The sequence below is a fragment of the Boleophthalmus pectinirostris genome, unplaced genomic scaffold (genome assembly GCF_026225935.1).
Source record: "Boleophthalmus pectinirostris isolate CB_2022bp ecotype Guang Dong unplaced genomic scaffold, ASM2622593v1 HiC_scaffold_9, whole genome shotgun sequence".
NCBI lineage: Eukaryota > Metazoa > Chordata > Actinopteri > Gobiiformes > Gobiidae > Boleophthalmus > Boleophthalmus pectinirostris.
Genome location: NW_026571541.1, coordinates 37098748 through 37122492, shown reverse-complemented (window position 1 = coordinate 37122492; position 23745 = coordinate 37098748). Strand labels below are relative to the sequence as shown.

General features: G+C 41.1%; 2 protein-coding genes across 22 annotated transcripts in view; one reads left to right on the top strand and one right to left on the bottom strand.

Moving 5' to 3' along the window:
• The window catches only part of si:ch1073-145m9.1 (uncharacterized), a 9795-nt gene extending 7904 nt beyond the window's left edge, over positions 1-1891 (top strand). For both annotated transcript variants that reach the window (XM_055147968.1, XM_020929240.2), the window contains one exon: positions 1396-1891. In XM_055147968.1, coding sequence (XP_055003943.1) covers positions 1396-1461 — 66 coding nt within the window. In that variant the 3' untranslated portion in view covers positions 1462-1891. The remainder of the gene's footprint in view (positions 1-1395) is intronic.
• Positions 1892-5457: 3566 nt separating this feature from the next.
• The window catches only part of appbp2 (amyloid beta precursor protein (cytoplasmic tail) binding protein 2), a 43615-nt gene continuing 25327 nt past the window's right edge, over positions 5458-23745 (bottom strand). Inside the window, exons 8-16 of one of the 20 annotated variants that reach the window (XM_055147963.1) lie at positions 21977-22082; positions 20115-20239; positions 17771-17856; positions 16614-16804; positions 15617-15782; positions 10617-14308; positions 9152-9243; positions 9028-9072; positions 5458-8960 (exon numbers count right to left, since the gene is read on the bottom strand). In XM_055147963.1, the coding sequence (XP_055003938.1) occupies positions 14046-14308; positions 15617-15782; positions 16614-16804; positions 17771-17856; positions 20115-20239; positions 21977-22082 (937 nt within the window). In that variant the 3' untranslated portion in view covers positions 5458-8960; positions 9028-9072; positions 9152-9243; positions 10617-14045. Of the gene's footprint in view, positions 9244-9383; positions 9452-10605; positions 14309-15616; positions 15783-16613; positions 16805-17770; positions 17857-20114; positions 20240-21976; positions 22083-23745 lie in introns of all 20 variants that reach the window. The other 19 variants (XM_055147957.1, XM_055147962.1, XM_055147955.1 and 16 more) reach the window with 19 other exon arrangements.

Below are 23745 nucleotides of genomic sequence, written 5' to 3'. Positions count from 1 at the left end.
TCGAGATGTGTATCGTATCAGCAACTTCTTAATAATATCCAGCCCGAGTCACAGATGTTTCTAGGATCTGTTGATCAAATCTTGTTTCTTCTGTTAAACTCGAGGTTTATTCTCTTGAGTTTTCTAACCTTTTTAATGAAACAGAAAAATATGAGCTGTGAGGGGAGACAAACCCAGAGTTAATCTCCTCCTCCTCTGACCCTCTTCTCTCCTCTCTCCTCCTCTCCTCCTCTGACCCTCTCTTCTCCTCCTCCTCTGACCCTCTCTCCTCCTCTCCTCTCTCCTCCTCTGACCCTCTCTTCTCTCTCCTCTGACCCTCTCTCCTCTCTGACCTCTGACCTCTTCTCCTCCTCTGACCCTCTTCTCCTCCTCTGACCCTCTCTCCTCTGACCCTCTCCTCTCCTCTGACCCTCTCTCCTCCTCTGACCCTCTCCTCCTCTTCTCCTCCTCTGACCCTCTTCTCTCTCTCTCTGACCCTCTTCTCCTCCTCTGACCCTCTTCTCCTCCTCTGACCCTCTCTCTCCTCCTCTGACCCTCTCTCCTCCTCCTCTGACCCTCATCTCCTCCTCTGACCCTCTCTTCTCCTCCTCCTCTGACCCTCTCATCTCCCTCTCCTCTCTCTGACCCTCTCTTCTCCTCTCCTCCTCTGACCCTCTCTTTCTCCTCCTCTGACCCTCTCTCCTCCTCTGACCCTCTCTCCTCTCCTTGACCCTCTCTCTCCTCTGACCCTCTCTCTCCTCCTCTGACCCTCTTCTCCTCCTCTGACCCTCTCTTCTCCTCCTCTGACCCTCTTCTCCTCCTCTGACCCTCTCTCCTCCTCTGACCCTCTCTTCTCCTCTCCCTCTCTCCTCTCTGACCCTCTTCTCCTCCTCTGACCCTCTCTCCTCCTCTGACCCTCTTCATCTCCTCCTCTGACCCTCTCTCTCCTCTCTCTCCTGACCCTCTTCTCCTCCTCTGACCCTCTCTCTCCTCTCCTCTCTCCTCCTCTGACCCTCTCTTCTCCTCCTCTGACCCTCTCTCCTCCTCCTCCTCTCCTCCTCTGACCCTCTTCTCCTCCTCTCTGACCCTCTTCTCCCCCTCCCCTCTGACCCTCTCTCTCCTCCTCTGACCCTCATCTCCTCCTCTGACCCTCTCTTCTCCTCCTCTGACCCTCTTTTCTCTCCTCCTCTGACCCTCTTCTCCTCCTCTCCTCCTCCTCTGACCCTCTTCTTCTTCTCCTTCTCTGACCCTCTTCTCCTCCTCTGACCCTCTTTTCTCTCCTCCTCTGTCCCTCTTCTTCTTCTCCTCCTCCTCTGTCCCTCCTTCTCTGTCCCTCTTCTTCTCCTCCTCTGTCCCTCTTCTCCTCCTCCTCTCCTCCTCTCCTCCTCTGACCTTCTTCTTTTCTTCTTCCCTCAGGTCTGGTGCGTCTGGACTCATATAAAGTTTCTCACCAAAGACGAGAACGAGGAGAAGAAAAGTTGAAGTTCAAGTTGACGACGTTTGGATCATTTTCAATCCTATTTATGAATCATTCTGTTTCTTTGTTTTATTTTAAAGATATTTAAAAGGGAACAGGGTCAAACTGGGATTTTTCAGCTTTAATATGAGTTTAAAGATGCACTACGGAACTTTTCTGGTGGAGGGTCTGACACCTGCTCGTCTCTGGAGGCTGGAGTTTAATCCATCCGTCGTAAGAGTTCAATTTCACACTATGAAACATTCCAAGCAAAGTAATAACATCACCATGGAGACAAACAAGTGATGGACTCAGAGCCTCCATCAGAAAAGTTCCAGAGTGAAGCTTTAAGAACACTTGAACAGGGGCATTGCTGTGTATGAATGTATCCGAGTTGGCACTTTGCATTTGCACTTTTGAATGTGTTTCTCCAATAAATTATTTCACTTTTGGAAATTGTGCCGTTTTCTCTCTGATGTTTTAAAAATGTGGGGACTTGGGTTTTTCAAAAATAACAAAAAATCAGACACTAATCAAGATCAAAACTAATACCGAAACTAGATCATCCTCGTCGCAGGTATTGATACTAAAAAAAGTCTGACTGACAGGACAAAATGAAGCTTTCTTAAATGAACCTTTCTTAGAACGAATCAGAACAAATATAAGAGCACAGAGACTAAAATACACATGGACCTGGATTAGACCTGGTTTAGACCTGGTTTAGACCTGGTTTAGACCTGGTTTAGACCTGGTTTAGACCTGGTTTAGACCTGGTTTAGACCTGGTTTAGTCCTGGTTTAGACCTGGATTAGACTTGGTTTAGACCTGGTTTAGACCTGGTTTAGACCTGGTTTAGTCCTGGTTTAGACCTGGTTTAGACTGGTTTAGACTTGGTTTAGACCTGGTTTAGACCTGGTTTAGACCTGGTTTAGACCTGGTTTAGTCCTGGTTTAGACTCCTGGTTTAGACCTGGATTTAGACTTGGTTTAGACCTGGTTTAGACCTGGTTTTAGACCTGGTTTAGTCCTGGTTTAGTCCTGGTTTAGACCTGGATTAGACTTGGTTTAGACCTGGTTTAGACCTGGATTAGACCTGGTTTAGACCTGGTTTAGACTGGTTTAGACCTGGTTTAGACTCCTGGTTTAGACCTGGTTTAGACCTGGATTTAGACTTGGTTTAGACCTGGTTTAGACCTAGACCTGGTTTAGACCTGGTTTAGACCTGGATTAGATTTGGTTTAGACCTGGTTTAGACCTGGTTTAGACCTGGTTTAGACCTGGTTTAGACCTGGTTTAGACCTGGTTTAGTCCTGGTTTAGTCCTGGTTTAGTCCTGGTTTAGACCTGGTTTAGACCTGGTTTAGACTTGGTTTAGACCTGGTTTAGACCTGGTTTAGACCTGGTTTAGTCCTGGTTTAGACCTGGTTTAGACCTGGTTTAGACCTGGTTTAGACTTGTTTAGACCTGGTTTAGACCTGGTTTAGACCTGGATTAGACTTGGTTTAGACCTGGTTTAGACCTGGTTTAGTCCTGGTTTAGACCTGGTTTAGGTTTAGACCTTGGTTTAGACCTGGTTTAGACCTGGTTAGATTTGTTTTAGACCTGGTTTAGACCTGGTTTAGACCTGGTTTAGACTTGGTTTAGTCCTGGTTTAGACTTGGTTTAGTCCTGGTTTAGTCCTGTTTTCCTGGTTTAGACTTGGTTTAGACTGGTTTAGACTGGTTTAGACTGGTTTACCTGGTTTAGACCTGGTTTAACCTGGTTTAGACCTGGTTTTAGACCTGGTTTAGACCTGGTTTAGACCTGGTTTAGTCCTGGTTTAGTCCTGGTTTAGACCTGGTTTAGACCTGGTTTAGACCTGGTTTAGACCTGGTTTGGACCTGGTTTAGAGCTGGTTTAGTCCTGGTTTAGTCCTGGTTTAGACCTGGTTTGGACCTGGTTTAGTCCTGGATTAGACCTGGTTTGGACCTGGTTTAGACCTGGTTTGGACCTGGTTTAGACCTGGACCACTATGGACCCTACGTGGACCACTGAGGCTATGTTCACACTGAGCCGGTACGTCGAGAAACGAATATTTCTCTTCCTCCGTTTTCCTAAACAACATCGTGCACACAGCATCATTTTCAAAAAAGTTTTCGTTTCCATCGACCTGCAGAAATCGTCCATCGAGCGTCAGAACCTACACCAAGTCTCTGGGCGACACCTGGATTAGATTCAAACCTGTAGCGTTTATTTTATTACAGTTGTAAGTTTTATTCAAAAATACCTTGAAAAACAAAGTGCATTAGTGAACGGGCTCGCCTCTCCACAGATCTGCTCATGGACATGAAACATCAGCTCTGTGCAAATGAAACACATGAAAAGTGTTTCAGCAGAAGAAATGTGGCTGCTGCTCTGAATGTTTCATCAAAAGGGAAACGCTGGTCGTTCTTTTGGTGCAATCGATGTTTCTCAATGCTCCTAAAACTCAATTTATCTCACTTTACACGCAAACACCAAGCCAGAGTTTTAAACAATCTCCACTCCAGCTGGAATTTTTAGAAAAATTCATTTCAGAGGAGAATTCACTGTTTGCATGTTAAAGATGAGAACAAAAGGAAATGTCTCAGTTTTTAAAAACACCCATGTACGTGTAAACTGGACCTGAGGACCACAGATATAAGGACATATCCATTTTCTTCCTCTTATCCAGGGACTCCCAGACTTCCTTCACGCCAGACACTTCCTCCAGCTCCTCCAGCTGAACCCTGAGGAGTTCCCAGGCCAGTCCAGAGACATAGTCCCTCCAGGATCGGTGCAGCGGCGGCAGTGATGCGGTCGCTGTATCAGACCGTTGTGGTGAAGAGGGAGCTGAGCCCAAAGACAAAGCTCTCGATTTACCAGTCAATCTATGTTAATCCGTGTATCATTTGTTCATTCGTTTTTCAATATAAAACCAAAAATAAATGAAAAACAACACTGTTTTCTTCATTATTTGTCTCTAAAACCAAAATGAAAAAACAGATAATGATTCGTTTTTTCAGTTTTCGATTTTGTGTTTAAATGAAAAATGGAAAAAACGAATAACGACCATTTCCCGTTTACGTGACTTCAGTGACCAGAGCGGACCAGAGCTCGAAGCTGAGGCTCAGAGTCAAAGCTCGGAGTCCTGGTCCCGGCTCTGGTCCCGCTCTGGTCGCTCTGGTCCCGCTCTGGTCCCGGACCTGGATCAGTCCTGGTTCAGTCCAGCATCACAGTCACTGAAGTCACGTAAACGGGAAACGATCGTTATCCGTTTTTTCCATTTTTCATTTAAACACAAAATTGAAAACTGAAAAAAACGAATCATTATCTGTTTTTTTCATTTTCATGAAAAATGGAAAAACTGAGAAAGGCCGTTTCCCGTTTACGTGACTTAAACTGCCGAACTGAATCAGGACTAAACCATTTTCAGTCCTGGTCTGATGCCAATCCCAGTCCTGGTCTCAGTCCTGTTCTGGTCCTGGCCTGAGTCCCGGACCTGGTCTCAGTCCTGGTCTCAGTCCCGGTCTGAGTCCTGGTCCCGGTCTGAGTCCCGACCAGGTTCAGTCCTGGTTCGGGCCATTATCCTTTTTTTCCATTTTTCATTTAAACACAAAATCGAAAAAAAAGAAAAAAAATCTGTTTTTTCAGACAAATAATGAAGTTTTTTTTCCCCCCCATTTTATTTTTGGTTTTATTTTGAAAAACGAATAAACGAACGACACACGGATTGAGGTAAATAATTTTCATGTTTTTACGACAAAAAAAAATAAAAAAAAATCAAGTCCGGCACCTTTACAGAAAGCAGATCACACTTCACTTTTAGACACTCATTTAAAGCTGCACTGTGTAACTTTTCTGGTGGAGGCTCCGTCACCTGCTTGTTGCTATGGATACTTGATTGCTGTGCCCGGAATGTTCCGCAGTGTGACAAAAACACCTCGATAAAACACCCGGTTTGGTCTCCATGACGACAGAAACACTCCAGACACCAGAAAAAGAAAAACGGTGAAACGTGCAGAAGTTTCGTGACATGAAATAAGTTTATTGTTTTGCGGCAACAGTGAAGCAGTAACAGGACAACAGTGGTACTCCAGAGTTTGACACACGGCGAGAGCAAAGCACCGTCTCGCCTTTTCACCCGCCCAAAAAAAACCAAACAAACAAACTCAGATGCCCTTCCGCGATTACGCCGTAGAGACCCCGGAAACCTCGTCTCGGCGAAATGTTTTAAAGTGCGCATGACGGGTTTTTGTTTTTTTTAAACGCAGTCTAATTTTGACGGGATTTTACACCTGCTGGAAATTTAAGTTAAAGTTTTACACCAAACACGAAGCAAATTGTGAAGAAAAGTTGAAAAATCCGTTAAAAATGACAGAAAATAGAGAGAGTCCCACAATTTCTGAGAAGTTTTGGTCCATTTGTACGTTACTTTTTCAGATATTTTAAACACAAGTTCAGCTCAATAAAAGTGTTTTCTTATATTTTTGTTTGTCAAATTATAATTTCTGAAGAGTTTTGTCCCTTTTGTATGTTACGGTTGCTAGGAAACAGTTCTGGATGTACAATTTTAAACCTAAAAAAATGGCAAAAAATTTTTAAAAATATGAAAAAAATTGCCAAAAGTCCCACATTGATCGCACTTCACACTGGGAGACTTGCATTACAATTTACTTAAACACACCTTTTCTGATATTTTAAAAACAATTTCAACTAAATAAGTGTTTTCTTTTATTTTTGTTTGTCAAATTATAATTTCTGAAGATTTTTGGCCCATTTGTTCATTACGGTTGCTAGGAAACGGTTATGAAATTCCCAACTGCGATGATGACATGATTTTAAGTACAATTTAAAACCTAAAAAATGGCCAAAAAAACATGAAAAATATGAAAAAATAAATTACAGAAAACTGAGAAAGTCCCACATTGATCGCACTTCACACTGGGAGATTTGCATAATAATTTACATAAAAAAAAGCACTTTTTCTGATATTTTAAAACACGATTTCAGCTAAATAAAAGTGTTTTCTTAGATTTTTGTTTGCCAAATTATAATTTCTGAGGCCCATTTGTTCGTTACGTTTCCTAGGAAACTGTGACGGAACTCCCTAGTGAGACTTTAACCCTAAAAATCATCCAAAAAAAAATTTGAGAAAGTAGAAAGAGCCCCACACTGATCGCACGTTACACAAATCTTCACAGTTTAAAGATGATTTCAGCAAAATGAAACTGTTTTCTTATATTTTTGTTTGCCAAATTATAATTTCTGAAGAATTTTGTCCCATTTGTTTGTTACGGTTGCTACCAAACGGTTACGAAATTCCCTAGTGTGATGACGTCAAGATTTAAAGTACAATTTTAAACCTAAAAAACAGGCAAAAAAACATAAAAAATATGAAAAAAAATTACAGAAAGGTGAAAAAGTCCCACACTGATCTCACTTTATGTGACAATTTACAGAAACGCACTTTTTCTGATATTTTAAACACGATTTCAACAAAATGAAAGTGTTTTCTTATATTTTTGTTTGCCAAATTATAATTTCTGAGGCCAATTTGTACATTATGATTGCTACGAAACGGTTACGAAACTCCCTAGTGTGATTTTAAACCTAAAAAACTGTCAAAAAAAACTTGAAAAATATGAAAAAAAAAGATAGAAAGCTGAGAGTCCCACACTGATCCCACTTCACACTGGGAGATTTGCGTAACAATTTACAGAAACTCACTTTGATACTTTAAAACACAATTTCAACTAAATAAAACAGTTTTCTTATATTTTTATTTGCCAAATTATAATTTCTGAGGCACATCTGTTCATTACGAAACTCCCTAGTGTGATGACGTCATGATTAAAATTTTAAACCTAAAAAAACAAACAAAAAAAAAAACATGGGATTTTTTTTAGTTTAGCAACATCTTAAAGGACCTGGACCTGTTTTCAAAACCATAAAAAACAAAAACAGCGATTTAAATTTGTGTTTTTAGTAAAATTCGTGTCGTACAGTGTGTACTCTTCAGGGCTGTTAACGTCACTTTACTCTCTATTTCCTGTAAATTTCCACGTATTTTTCAACTTTTCTTCACAATTTGCTTCTCGACTGGTGCAAAACTACAATTATATTTTCAAAAACAAATGTTATCCACAAAATTAAATCAAAATTAGACTGGTAAAATCCGCCGTACGCACTTTCAGAGGCAGGTTGTCGTCGTCGTACGAGGAGGCGGCTGTGACTTGGTTTTTGGAGCTTACATGGACATTTTTCGTCTATTTTCTCTTTTAAAGCTGCACTCTGTAACTTTTCTGGTGAAGGCTACGCTCTTCCTCGTTTACACAGAGGCTGCCTGAAATGTTCCGCAGTGTGGCATTAAGTTTATCTCGCTTTATTCGACGGCAGTACAGGTGTTTTTGACGTCTTGAAAAGCAGAAAAAGGTTCAATTGTGCGAGTGGGCTCGCCTCTCCGTAGATTTTAAATGTAACGTGTTTGTTTCCGTGGAGAAGTGTAATGCCGTACTGTGGGACATTCCAGGAAGTTGACGAGGAGAGAAGTTGGCGGAAACATCTAGAAAAACGTCAGAAAATTTGCATCGTGCGGCTTTAAAACTTCCGGCAGTTTGGGATTTGAGTCAGATTCCCTGGTTTAATTTTTTTGGTCTTTGTTTAGTCCTGGTTTAGTTCTAGCTTAGTCCTTTGTCCTGGTTTAATACTGGGTTAGACCTGGTTTTAGTCCTGGTTAAGACCTGGTTTAGTCCTGATTTTAATCCTGGTTAGGTCTTCATTCAGTCCTGGTTTAGAACTGGTTTAGTCCTGGCTCAGTGATTCTCAGACCTGGTTTAGACCTGGTTTAGACCTGGTTTAGACCTGGTTTAGACCTGGTTCCATCCTGTTTTAGTCGTAGTTCAAACCTAATTTTAGTCCTGGTTAAGACCTGGCGTAGACCTGGTTTAGTCCTGGCTCAGTGATTCTCAGACCTGGTTCAATCTTGGTTTAGACATAATTTAATCTGAATTAAGACCTAGTTTAGTCTTTATTCAGTCCTGGTTTAGACCTGGTTTAGACCTGGTTTAGACCTGGTTCAAACATGATTTTAGTCCTGGTTTAGAACTGGTTTAGACCTGGTTCCGTCTCATTTTAGACCTGATTCAGACGTAATTTTAGTCCTGGTTAGGTCTTTATTCAGTCCTGGTTTAGTCCTGGTTTAGTCCTGGCTCAGTTCTCAGGTTCAATTTTGGTTTAGACCTAGTTTAGTCTTTATTCAGTCCTGGTTTAGTCCTGATTTTAGTCCTGGTTTAAATCTGGTTTAAATCTGGTTTGGTCTTGGCTCAGTGATTCTCAGACCTGGTTCAGTCTTGGTTTAGACCTAGTTTAGTCTTGTTTTAGTCCTGATTTAGACCTGGTTCAGACCTGACTTTAGTCCTATTTTAAGCCTGTTTTAGTCCTGTTTTAGTCCAGGTTCAGACCTGACTTTAGTCCTTTTTTAAGCCTGTTTTAGTCCTGTTTTAGTCCAGGTTCAGACCTGGTTCAGACCTGACTTTAGTCCTTTTTTAAGCCTGTTTTAGTCCTGGTTCAGACCTGGTTCAGACCTGGTTCAGACCTGACTTTAGTCCTATTTTAGACCCGGTTAAGACCTGGTTCAGACCTGACTTTAGTCCTATTTTAAGCCTGTTTTAGTCCTGGTTCAGACCTGACTTTAGTCCTGTTTTAGTCCTGGTTCAGACCTGGTTCAGACCTGACTTTAGTCCTTTTTTTAGTCCTGGTTCAGACCTGACTTTAGTCCTGGTTCAGACCTGACTTTAGTCCTGGTTCAGACCTGTTTAGTCCTGGTTCAGACCTGAGAGTCCTTTTTTTAGTCCTGTTTTAGTCCTGGTTCAGACCTGACTTTAGTCCTTTTAGTCTTTATTCAGTCCTGGTTCTGTCCTGTTTTAGTCCTGTTTTAGTCCTGGTTCAGACCTGGTTCAGTCCTGGTTCAGACCTGACTTTAGTCCTTTTTTTAGTCCTGTTTTAGTCCTGGTTCAGACCTGACTTTAGTCCTGGTTTAGTCTTTATTCAGTCCTGGTTCTGTCCTGTTTTAGTCCTGGTTTAGTCCTTCCCAGACGTTGTGTTGTGTCAGATGCCCTCCCGGAGAGACTGGACCTTGTAACAAACAGAAACCCTCGAAGAAAAAACATTTGCAGATTTAATTTTTGTCGATTTCCGATAAAACTACCAGAGAAAATATTGGCCCAAACGGCCGTGTAAGCGCCGCCACAGCCCAGGGCCTTTCCGTTTGTGTAAAATCGTTGATATTTGATAAAAACATTCGTTAAAAACAACATTATCGAGAGTCCTTTTTAAGAATCTAAGGCAGGACTCTCGGGGTTTTGGGCCATTCAAAGTTTCGTGTGAAAAAGGGAGAAGATCCAGTAAAAGCACGAAGCGACAGCAAGGCAAAGCATCATTCAAAAAACAGGCTCAAGATCAAATCACCAGCTCCAAATTTTGGAAACGACGAAAGACCAAAATCTCACCAGACGTTTGGAAAATACAAGATGTGTTCGGTCGAAACGTAAAGAAAAAGAATTTAGGATCTTCAATAGTTTAAGACAGAAGTTACATGATTCTCAAATGGAGGGACAGAACCTGGTTTAGTCCTGGTTTAGTCCTGGTTTAGTTCCTGTAAATTGCTGATCTAGTCCAGGTAAAAATCTTGATACCTGGCCGAGTCCTTGGCGAGTCCTTGGCCGAGTCCTTGGCCGAGTCCTGGCCTGAGTCCTGGTTTAGTCCTTGGCTGAGTCCTTGGCTGAGTCCTTGGCTGAGTCCTTGGCTGAGTCCTGGTTTAGTCCTGGTTTAGTCCTTGGCTGAGTCCTGGGCCTGAGTCCTGGGCCTGAGTCCTGGGCCTGAGTCCTGGGCCGAGTCCTGGGCCGAGTCCTGGGCCGAGTCCTGGCCGAGTCCTTAGTCCTTAGTCCTGGCTTGAGTCCTTGGCTGAGTCCTAGGTGAGTCCTAGGCTGAGTCCTAGGCTGAGTCCTAGGCTGAGTCCTGGTCCTTAGTCCTTGGCTGAGTCCTTGGCTGAGTCCTTGGCTGAGTCCTTGGCTGAGTCCTGGTTTAGACCTGGTTTAGACCTGTTTAGTTCCTGGGCTGAGTCCTGGTTCAGTTCAAATTTAGGGTTCAGTCTTGGTTCAGACCTGGTTCAAACCTGGTTCAGACCTGGTTCAGACCTGGTTCAGACCTGGTTCAGACCTGGTTCAGACCTGTTAGTTGTTCGGTAAAAGTCCTGGTGAGATTTTGGACTCTGGTGTTTGTGTTTTTCGTTCACACGTCGGTCGATGGAGTGATCGTTTAAATCGAAAAGGCTCACGCAGCTTCAGAGAAAATCGGACCAGAGACCGAAGACCGAAGACCGAAGACCAGAGACCAAAGACCAGACAAAACATTATGACCACTCAGATCCTCACAGAGTCTGGATCTTTAATACTCAAAGTCTGTGCCGCACAAGCAGGAAAATGAGACCTGGGTTAGTCCTGATCTAGTCCTATGTAGATCTTGAGTCCTGGATCAGTCCTGTGTTAAAACTGGGTTAGAGCCAAGTAAGTCCTGGTTTAGTCCTAGCCTAGTCCTTTGTCCTGGTTTAATACTGGGTTAGACCTGGTGTTAGACCTGGTGTTAGACCTGGTGTTAGACCTGGTGTTAGACCTGGTGTTTAGTCCTGACTCAGTGATTCTCAGACCTGGTTTAGTTCTGGTTCAGACCTGATTTTAGTCATGGTTTAGTCTTTATTCAGTCTTGGTTTGGACCTCTTTTAGACCTAATTTAGACCAAGTTTAGACCTGTTTTAGACTCTTTCATTCCATTTTAATCCGGGATCTGACCTGTTTTAGTCTCGGTTTAGTTCTTATTCAGTTTAGACCAAGTTTAGACCAAGTTTAGACCTGTTTTAGTCACTGTTTAGACCTGGTTTAGATGCAGTTCAGTTCTATTTTTTACTCCTGGATCTGTCCAGTTTAGTTTTATAGTTCTGGTTTAGTTCTTATTCAGAACTGGTTTAGACCTGGTTCAGACCTGATTTTAGATCTGGTTTAGTACTGGTTTAGATGTGGTTTAGATCTAGTTTAAGACTTGGTTTAGACCTAGTTCAGGCCTGGTTTTTGTCCTGGTTTAGTCTTTATTCAGTCCTTGTTTAGACCTGATTTGGACCATGTTTAGACCTGGTTCAGACGTGGGTCAGACCTGGTTTAGACCTGATTTTAGTCATGGTTTAGTCTTTATTCAGACCTGGTTTACACCTAGTTTAGACTTGGTTTAGACCTGGTTCAGACCTGTTTTTTGTCCAAATTTAGTCCTCGTTCTGACCTGGTTTAGTTGTTATTCAGTCTTTGTTTAGACCTGATTTGAACCTTGTTTAGACCTGTTTTAGTCCTAGTTTAGTCCTCATTCAGAGCTGATTTTAGTCCTGGGTCAGAATTGTTTTTGTCCTGGTTTAGTCTTTATACAGTCCTTTTTTAGACCTAATTTAGTGCTGGTTTAGTCCTCGTTTAGTCCTGGTTCAGACTTGGTTTAGTTGTTATTCAGTCCTTGTTTAGACCTGGTTTAGACCTAGTTTTTGTCCTGGTTTAGTTTTTATTGAGTCCTTGTTTAGACCTGGTTTGAGTCCTGGTTCAGACCTGTTTTAGTCCATCTCCGGTGGTCATAATGTTGTGTCTGATCCTCGTGTTCTCCGTCCGTCTCCGCTCTCATCACATCTTAAACACTTAAAACTCTTTTTTTTTCGATCCCCGTTTCGTCGGGTGATAAAAGCGCGGGCTACGTCGGACATACACATCTTTGCATATAAATTATTGGCGTTTTTATTGTGTCTGTGTCAGTTCAGCGCTGGAAAAAACATGAAAAAACTCGTGTAACAACTCACCATTTTTATGACATTCCTTTTTCAGAGTCTCAAATCCACCGAAAAAATTTGCAAAAAGCAGTTTTCTAGTCCGTTTTTTGTTTTTGCAAAGAAATATTAATCCAAAGGTACAATCTGTGTTTTAAATGTACAGATCTTCGTTTTTTTTCTTTAACGAGATCGTGTAGTTTCGTAGTCATGGCAACGGAAAGCTACGCAAAGAAATTGTAGTTCGTCCAAAAAAAGTTGTAGTTTTTTGTTTTTTTTGTTAAATTTCTTCACTGTTGTTTCGTCCCGTCGGAGTTGCCGTCCGTAGCTGCTTGAGGCTAAAATGTCTGGGGATGGAGTTAAGAGAGAGCGTCGTTTCTGCCGCAGGAGTTGAGCTGTGGACTCGTCGAGCTGGTTTGTGGTTCGAGTCCCTTGGATTCCAGAACCGAAACACGACAGAAACAAAAAAAACGGCACAAAAGCCTCGTCTCCGTCTGTGTGAAAACAGAGTGTGAACAGAAAAATCTAAAATCATTTCACAGGCCATTAATTTATTTAATAAGACCTGGATCAGACCTGGTTTTAGACCTGGTTAAGTTCTTTTTTAGACCTGGTTTAAGACCAGATTTTAGTCCTGGTTTAGTTCTGGTTTAGACATGGCATTCAACCTGGTTTTCGATCTGGTTTTAGATGTAGTTCAGACCTCGTTTTAGTCCTCGTTCAATTGTGGTTCAGACCTGGTTTTAGTTCTGGTTTAGTCCTGGTTTAGACTTGGTTCAGATCTGGTTTAGTCCTGGATCAGACCTGGTTTTAATCCTGGTTCGAGACCTGGTTCGAGACCTGGTTCGGTCCTGGATCAGACCTGGTTTAGACCTGGTTTTGGACCTGGTATAGACCGGGTTTTAGTCCTGGTTCAGAACTGGATCAGACTTGTTTTAGACCTGGTTTTAGACCTGATTTTAGACATGATTTTAGACATGATTTCAGACCTGCCTTAGTCCTGGATCAGACCTGGTTTAGTTCTGGATCAGACTTGGTTTGACACCTGGTTTGAACCTGGTTTAGTCCTGGTTTAGACATAGTTTAGACCTAGTTTTAGTCCTGGTTTAGACCTGGTTCAGACCTGGTTTTACTCCTGGTTTTAGTCCTCGATCAGACCTGGTTTTGACCTGGCTTTAGACCTGGATCAAACCTGGTTTAGTCCGGGTTCAGACATAGTTCAGATCTGATTCAGACCTGGTTTTAAGTCCTGATTTTAGTCCTGTTTTAGTCCATCTTCTGCACTATTCCACCGGTGGTCATAATGTTCTGGCTGATTTTCTCCCGTAGAGATAAAAATAATAATGTAATGCGACTCGGCGGAACATTCCAGACAATGAATAATTTAGCACCACTTTCTGAAGAGAATGTGAAATAAAACATGTGACTTTTGTTGAAGAGGCTGAACTTTGTGCCAGTTTTTTGTTTTCTGTGAATATTTTCCGGAATTACAGAGAAACACGAACCACAAACCAGGTCAAAACATCTGAAATCTGACTTTTACACAGCGAAACTCCACCGTAAAACTATCGGGAGTTTTTAATTTTGCATTGTCACGTGAACGCAACTTCGTGTACTTTTACCATCTTTGTGAATCCTCCAAAGTGTCGTCTTCCACCCAAACATTTTCAAACACAAATCCAGCGTTTATTTTTTTGTTTTGTCTTTATTTCTTCATGTAAATTCCCTCTTTTTCGTGGAGTTTTTTTTTTTTTTTTTTAAGTTTACGCGAGGCAGGGTCGAGTGGGGCCGTGGGTCTGGGCCAGTAGAAAGGCCTGGACCACCTCCTGCGTCTGCTGCGGCGTGTTGTTGACGTCTTCGAGCGCGTCGGCCACGGCGAATTGTCTGTCTCTGAGGCGGTTCCAGTTGGACAGGACGTTGTGATACTCGAAAACCTTCTCGAAGTTTCCCACCGAGTTGTAGAGTTTGATGAGGCCCCTGTAGTCGTACTCCAGACCGCTGTAGCCCTCCCCGAACAACTTCTTCCCTGTGAAAAAAAACAAAACAAAAAACAAAACAGAAGGTTTATTTACAGGTGACGACACGCTGGGGGTGGAATGTTCAGCGGTTGCCATGGAGACACAGTGCATGGATTCACAAACATGGTCAATAAAGTTTTAAGATCATCTGAAAACTCAAAAAATACAAAATAAAAGTGATGGTCTCTGTTTGCAACTGATTAATATTTGTGATTGAAATGAAATGTATTAAAGTAACTCTCAGTGGCCACATTTCCATGAGAGCTTTAATTCTGAATAAAAAATAATTACCGTGTGTGTGTGTGTGTGTGTGTGTCTATCCGCCCGCGATAATTCTGCCATTTATGGACCGACTGTTACCAAATTTGGTACGTGGGTCAAGCCCTCGTGTCCGATGCCGCAAAAAAAGTTTGGTGATGATCCGAGGTCATTTGAGGTCACACGGGTCAATTGAAAGGCCACATCGTTATAAAGGATCGGCAATTTTGGCAATTTCTGAACCATCTGCGGCCTAAAATATTCACCCAATCATCACACAAGTTGGTGCACACATAACCGGGCACACTGGATGTTACAGGTTGAAAACGGTCAAGGTCACATATGTGTTTTTGGTCATAACTCCGTGAAGGATCGAGCTCGAGCGACGGGAGTGGTCTCAAAATCTCAGAAAAATTATTATCTACTTATAATTCTATGCATTTCTATAGTAAAATATTAATAGTTTTGGAGATAATCACTAATTCTAACAGTTCCTTTCTCTTTCAGTGTTGCCGTTAAAATTCAAATTGGAACAAAAATCATTTCCATTTCTTGTTTTTCTGGTGACACACAACACACTGATCTACAGTCACACAACTAACAGATACGGAACTTAAACACTAGTAAACACAGACATTCTCATGTGTGACCAACATCACACTAATGTTCATGGGCCTGTACACATACACACATTACATTGTGGATATAATGATCATGTGATATGGGCTGGGCTCCTCATAAACTGCTTCTGTGATGATGAACTGACCCACCGACGCCTCATGGGGACCAGGTTTATATCTCTGATTGAGCTTGTTTGAAGGAATACATTTAAATCAATCAAAAATGAAAGTAAGAAAACCAGCCTCTTTTTCATGTTGTTCTTTAAGTGTGTTATGTTTGGTTCTGGCTACAGAAGTAGAAGCAACTAAAATTGTTCTCACTCGCTCTTTTTTTAACTTTTGTATCTACATGAATTTTTCCGTGGATGTGAAATCAAAATAAAATGGAAGTTGTTTAGTTTTAAGAGTAGAGTTTTGGTTTTTGAGTGTGTTGTGTACCGATGGCGATGGAGCGCAGGTAGAGTCTCTCGGCGTCCTCGTACTGGTTCATGTCGTAGTTGTAGAGAGACGCCAGGTGCCCCACAGACAGGGCCACCTCATAATCCTCGTGCCCCAACAGCTGCTCCTTTATCTGGATCGCCTTTATGTGCATCTCCTCCGCCTCCTGGAAGACACACACAGCAGGGTTCAGACCGGGTTCAGACCGGGTTCAGACCGGGTTCAGACCGGGTTCAGACCGGGTTCAGAGCAGGCTTAGCTTGGGTTTAGATAGTTTTTAAATCCAGGTTTTACGTTCCCAGGTTACAGTCCAGGTCAGAGTCCAGGTCAGAGTCCAGGTCAGAGTCCCGGTCAGAGTCCCGGTCAGAGTCCCGGTCAGAGTCCAGGTCAGAGTCCCGGTCAGAGTCCAGTCTAGTCTCTCTCGTCTAGTCCCGCTGGTCTAGTCCCGCTGGTCTAGTCCCGCTGGTCTAGTCCCGCTGGTCTAGTCCCGCTGGTCTAGTCCCCGGTCTTGACCAGTGATGGTCAAGTCCCTAGTCTAGGTTCCCTCGTCTAGTCCCTAGCGCAGTACCTGAGTTAGTTTTTGGTTCAGTTCTAGTCTAATCCAAGTCTAGTCCTAAATTGTCATAGTGGTTTTAATTCCTGGTTTAAAACTAGTCCCTCGTCTAGTCCCTAGTCTAGTCTCTCCAGTCCAGTTCCAGGTGTAGTTCCTGGTCTAGTCCCCGGTTCAGTCCTGGTTCTGACCTTGAACTTCCTCATAGACTGGTAGAGACATACTAAGTTGCCGTAGTGGTTTTAGTCCGCGCTTTTAGTCCGCATTTTAGTCCGCATTTTAGTCCGCATTTTAGTCCGCATTTTAGTCCGCGCTCCAGTCCGCGCTCCAGTCCCAGTCCTGACCTTAAACTTCCTCATAGACTAGTAGGGTCGTTTTAACATATCATAGTGGTTCTGTTTTAGTCCCCGGTCTAGTCCCGGTCCAGTCTCCAGTCCAGGTCCTGACCTTAAACTTCCTCATGGACTGGTAGAGCCGTCCCAAGTTGCCGTAGTGTTTGGCGGTCTGGACGTTGAACTCTCCGAAGGCCTTCTTGGCGAGCTGCAGCGAGGACAGGTGCAGGTCGTGGGCTTCCTGCAGGAGGCGCTCTTCTGTCTCTTTGTTGTGGCAGTCGATGGCGATTTCCTCCAGAATCAGAGCTGCAAAAATAAATAAATTAAATTAAATAAAAATACGGGCAGGTTAAATTTAAACTGATCTAAACCAGACTCTGAACCGTCCTCATTTGAAATAGTTTTTTTCAATATATTTAAAGCTGCACTGTGTAACTTTTCGGGTTGGGGGTCCGTCACCTGCTTGTTTCTATGGATACGTCATCTGGAATGTTCCGCAGTGTGACTTTAAACAGCTCTACTTCACATTTATTCAATCACAGGTGGTTTTATAGCTCAAAAATACGTAGAAAAAGAGACATTCTGACAGTGAGCGGGGTCGCCTCTCCGCAGATCTGACCCGTAACTTGGTCTGGTTTGGTCTCCATGGAGATAGAAAGGTTTAAAGCTATACTGTGGAACATTCTAGACAAAGCAAGAAAAGCATTTACAGATCCTCCACCAGAGAAAGTTACATAACGTCAAAAACAAAGGATTATCAAAATGTTTTATTAGTTTCTCTGAGTCTCTTTGCTCCCTGTGCTGACTCACTCCCCCTTCAGAGCACTATCAACACAATAAGCGTGCGTTCTGCTAATGAAACTACATCGGGTTTGTGAAGTCGTAGTGTACAGTTTCGTATATTTATGGAGAAATGTTGCGTGGGAGCATGTGGGCGGAGCCTCGTACAAAATCGTACCTCTAACTGTAAGCAGGGTTTGAATAGGGCTCAGAAGAGATCGCTAAATTACACAAACATGCATGGATGACTCTAAAATGACTTCAGGCAGATTTATAATGAAGGAACAACGTTGTAACATGTTGGAAAGCTTCAATAAGTAAATTTCTTTCCTAAAACATTCCCAGCATCTTAGTTTTGCTGTGACGCTGATGGTAACAACAACTAGCATGCTAACACCGCACCAATGTAACTTTGAGATTCGCCGAAGCTAAAACCCTCCATATTTTACACTCTGATTACATACAGACTCTCACAGCGGTTCAGGGTCTCACCTTTGACTCTCTTGGAGGAGGCCAGCAGCAGGTGGTCCTCTGGCAGAATGTGGGTGATGATGTCTATGGCACGTTCTGCATGAAACCTACAAACACAAACACACACAAAATATTACATCACCATCACATCAATTTAATGAAGACTCTACAATTCTGTTTAAATATCCAAGTATGATTCAATTTGTAGTGCAGCTTTAAATCTACTTTCACTTCCGAGTGCACAGAACTCAAAATTTTGTTACAGCAATGTATCGAGATGGACGTCTTGAAAAAAAAAAGAGCGATACAGAGATGTGTATTGTGATTCTTTTAAATGGCAGATTCCTTATAAATGTATGGTTTAGACACTTATGAACCTGCAGACGTCTGGCCTGATTCGTCAGACGGTTTCACTTCGTAGAAACAGTCTGACCTCACAGCGTTAGGATTCGTTCGCTTGACGGTAGGTGGATACTTTGTTTTTTTTATTTAACCAATCGCTGTTATTTGGTCGTGACGTATGTGATGCACCGATAAAGGGGATAACTGGCATATTAAGCTTTTCTCAAATCCCGTAGGAAGAAGGACAATAACGTTTTTCCCCTTGATAAAATTCACCAAACATTCTCTTTGTTCCGGCTTTAAATCCTCGATCTCGGGAATCGTTGCCAACACAGAACGTCTGTCTCTTTGCTGATTGGCTGGTGCCTGAACTCGCACTTCCGTAGTTTTTGTGAACCGTTTAGTTTATTCTGATTCTTGACCTAGTCACTGGAGAGAAACTAAATTAAGCGGAGGCACTATGTGGCGCCAGTCTGACTAGCAGACGTCTGCATTCTGAATCTGCTGTGGTGAAAATGTGACTTACTGTAGGAAAATTCTGACATTAAGAGACAAAGGAATTCCAGTGTGTTTTGCATTTAGTTAGTCAATATTTAACACTGGTTATAATGGACATCTGTGTATCAGGACACGTGTCACATCAAGGTGCGAGTGTCAGGATACACACTGTATCATGAGGTACATCCTCACACTAACACGAGGTCTGGGCTCTCCAACCTGCAGCTCTCCACTTTCTTCCATGTAGCTCCCCAAGGGATTTCTGAATTATATATATTGCGGATAATAAGTAAAATTTGATTAATAACCATTAACCATTCTAAATGTATTATTCTGATGCCTAACTTGGTGCACTGATAAATGGATAATGGTTCATGTTTTATTAGAATCTAACTGTTCCTCATCTAAGGCCGTGGCTCTTGTATTTACTTTTACTATTTACTTGTGACTAAGGCTGGTATCATTAAGAAATTGCCAAAATAATACAAACCTCGATACATGAACCAAGATACAATACCTATCTCGATACAGTGAGCTTTTGATTCGATACGATACATTTCAAATCGATTCAATATGAGTCAATAAAAAATAAAGTCTAAATCATGTCTGTGACACTAAAAGTCTTAAATAAATCTGTTAAATCACTTCTTCTTGTGCAAAGTTCATATGAAACACAAACATTTTAATCATCAAAACAGTGAAAATGTCAAATGTGTCGCATCTGAAACCAAAGTCACTTTGTGAATGTTGTAACTTTATTTCTGAAAAACAAAACTGTAGCTCTGTAACAAAATATACATTTAGTAAAATATAGATGCAAAAAATAGCTCTGGGGAATGTTACTTTGGCGACAGGCAGCCCTATATCGCTGTAACAAGAATACCTTGGTTTATATTCCAAAAACTCATCGGCTTCGAAATGGATACGTTATATCATTAACAGATATATCATTTTATATCGATATTTTGATATTTTTGCATACTCCTATTTGCGACTGCTGAAATTAGTAGCTCTGACATTTTTGTTTTATAAAGAAGCTCAGTGGAGAAAAAAGGTTGGAGACCCCTGCGCTGGTGTACCTAAATATAAAGATCGATATTTCCTGTTTTGTGTTGAATTTTGGTATGAAAATCGCTCTATAAATAAAGTTCGACTGAAGCTGCACAGTGTAACTTTTCAGGCGAAGAGTCCTCCCAGCTGCTTGCCTCTGTCTCTGTCGCAGCTTTATCTGGAATATTCCACAGACTGGGATTAAAAGCGATGCTGCCGAGGCTAAATACTGATCGGATCTGCGGGGAGGCGAGCCTGCTCACAGTAACAATGCAGATTTATAAAGGAATTTTTGAGGAACAATGTGAAAGAAAGTGAATCATGGGCTCAATAATCATAAATCATTAAAAAAAACTGTACAATTTGTTATTGTTGTGATACATCTTGCAGTCCGACTTGTTGTTCTCCAGTCAGACCCACATGCCTCAGTCTCTTTCTGTCTCTAAATGTGATCTCGAAACGGGGTTAAACTCACAGGGCGTTGTCGAATTTGCCGGAGCTGTACTGGTGCACGTACGAGGAGTAGGCCAGGTCCTCGTGAGCTGTGGCCACGTGGATGTTTTTACCCCCGAAGACCGACTGCCTAATGTCCAGCGCTGTCTGCAAATCAAAACAAATCGAATCAGGACGTTTAAAATCCACTTTACGAGACAATTACCCTCCACCACGGCTCCATTCTGCAACATGCACGTGTCAGGCGCCCTCCTGTCCAACTGTATTAAAGCTGCACTGTGTAACTTTTAGGCCTGGGGTCCGTCACCTGCTTTTTTTTTTCTATGGACATGTCATTGCTTTGTCTAGAATGTTCCACAGTGTGACATTACACAGCTCGACTTTACATTTATTCAATTACAAGTGGTTTTAAAGCTCAAAAAATTTCAAAAAACAACCATTCCCCACAGATCTGACCTGGAACTTGGTATGGTTTGGTCTCCATGGAGATAAAGGTTTAATGCCATACTGTGAAACATTCCTGACAAAGCAATAACAGCATTTTGACGGATCCTCAATCACTGTTGTTTTTCCTTACGACCTCTTGTACACAGCTGATATATTTTTGTAATTTTTTATTTAATTTTAACTTGTACGCTGATATTATAGTGAAATGCATCAGAAAGTTTGTAAAAAAAAAATATATATATATATATATATATATATTTACATAAAAAAATAAAAATGTATTTATCACGGTATCCCCAGGTTTGACTACCCCAAATTTAAGACTTTAAGACCTTTTCAAGACCACTTAAAAGAAAATTAAGACCAACATCGCGCCTTTTACACGGGCAAAAAACACCAGATCCAATTCTAATAATGACCATTACTCAAAGCTTTAAATAACAAAAAATACTTTGATTATAAAATTTCATTCAGAACTCATTTATAGTCAGATGCACTGCTTGTAAAATTTATAACATTCTAGACAAAACAAACTAAGTATTGTCTGCGCATACTCCAAATTAGACGTTCATTCATAGGCCAATTTAATACTAATTTAAGACTTTTGTGAAAAATATAAGACTTGAACAACATAATTTAAGACTTTTTAAGGCCTTAATTTGGGAACATGAAATTTAAGACCTTTTTAAGACTTTTAAGACCCTGTGGCTACTCTGATATTGTTTTTTTTTTTGTTTTTCTTAGTTGTACGTTGATATTAGAGTGAAATGTATCAGAAAAGTTTGTTGTGACATAAAAATAATATATATTTTCTTTACATAAGAACTTAAATTTAAAGAGAGAAAGTGTTAACATGATTAGGTTTTATCCAATTTTGAAGTGTTTTACTCTTTATGAAAAAAAAAATATATTGATACCAGTTAATGCCGTATAAGAGCAAATTGTGAAAAACAAAACAAAAATATTTTAATGGCCTGCTGTTTATTTGTAGATCTCAGTTTGTGTTTTTCATCATTTTCAATTAGTTATTCTAAATTTATATTACATTTTAACAATACGTCTGTTGTACTGAATTACATTTTTACAACGTCCTTGGTTTTAAATGCAGAAAAATGTTTTTAATCAAAGGTTTTTTTCAAGGGGCAAATACAAAATGATAAAATATACACTTAAATATACCAAAAAATCTACACACTTCGCATCCCATTATACTTTCATTTTTTGAGCATTTTGGAAACGGCAAAACGTCACTGACTAATTTTTTATTTATTGTTTCTGTTCATTTTTATTTTTTCCCTTTCTTTGTTATTATATTTATTGTGATGTGTGAGATGCTGTGTCCAAATAATTTCCCTTGTGGATAAATAAAGCTTGTCTAAGTTTAAGTCTAAGTCTAAGTCTAACCCAAGAGCCAAAGATTAAATGTCTGTAACTTACCTGGTAAATTGCAACTGATTGGCAAATATTGTCTACATTTAGTAAGTAAAAGCCGTAGTCTAGCAGCGTGTCTGAATACTTGGGATGTTTGTGACCAAAATGTTCCCTGTGAAAACAAAACACCAGATTAAAATTCTCACAATAAGAAATTCAAAATACAGTGAAACGCCCAGGCTTTTCCTGATTCTCCGTTCTGTTTCTTCATCAAAAACAGACCTGGAGTTGGGTTTTGTTTCATTCACACATGTTTAACACACAAACCCTGCACATTTAGACTCCTCACAAATAGAAAACACTATTCCACCTTGTGATGTCATGTGGTGCTACAGGAAGTGCTCCACTGTGTTTTTAAACTCCACACACCTTCACTAGAATCATTTGCATAATTTCAGATCTGGAATTGCCGATTTCTACCGACCTAAAGGTAAAAGGAGCCGTTCACGTGTGTTTTTAAACTTCATACTCCACTAGAATCATTTGGATAATCTCTAAACTACCGCTTCATGACATCACAAGGTGGAACAGAGCGTTTTGAGCTTTGGAGATGTAGACAGACTAATAATAAAGAGTTACTCAAACATGTGTGAATGAAACAAAACTCAACTCCAGCTCTGTTTTTGACGAGGGAACAACATTACAACATGACTAAAAGCTCATAAGAGTCATTTTTTAAAATAATATAGGACCTTTAAAGCTGCATTGTGTAACTTTTCTGGTGGAGCGTCCATCAAACACTTTTCTCCATGGAGATGTTATTGCTTTGTCTGGAATGTTCCACAGTATGACATTAAACCTTTCTATCTTCATTGAGACCAAAACCAAACGGAGTTACAGGTCAGATCTGCGGAGAGGTGACCCCGCTCACAGTGAAAATGTCTGTTTTTCTAGGTATTTTTGAGCTCTAAAACCACCTGTAACTGAATAAATGTAAAGTAGAGCTGTTTAAAGTCACACTGCGGAACATTCCAGACGGAGCAATGACGTATCCATAGACACAAGCAGGTGACAGACCCTACACCAGAAAAGTTACACAGCGCACATTTAACTTTAAGATGAAACATTGGTACAACTTGTAAGTGCATGGAGACAAGGAGACTTACAAATATAATAATCCCTACAAATGTAACAAGACTATCTATCTATCTATCTATTAGGGATGGGCATTCGATGAAATTTTCTTAATTGATCTTCGGAAGAATTAACGATCGATTATCGATTAATCATTAAAGTTTTTATATTAAAATGATCATCATTATTATTACTATCTGCACTAATCTGCATAAATAAATTCAACTTTACGACATATAAACATAACGACTCTAGAGCCACATCAGCTGTTTGACATTATAATGTGTTTAATTCAGTTTTGTTCAAATCTCACAGAAACAAAACTTAAAACCACATCACTAATTTGCATAAACTAAGCAAAGATAAAACTCCAGCTCTTGTGTCGCTGATGTGGTTCAATTTCTGTCTGATTAAAAGACATGACTCAGGTGAATACAGGTCAGTGTGACCAGATTTGTGTTTGTCAAAACCAGGACAGCGTACGGGGGGAGGGGGGCGGGGCCTCGTCATCCACATTGAGCGACTCTCACCTGGAAAAACTTTTTCCCACTGGACACAGAAACATATGTGCTGCTTTATCCACTGTGCACATGGACTCACACTTGTCCCAACGCAACGGAAAGTGTGGATTTTCTTGTACAAATCATCGTTAAATCCACATTTGTGCTTCGGTTCGTTACAGACTGACCCACTGTTTGTGT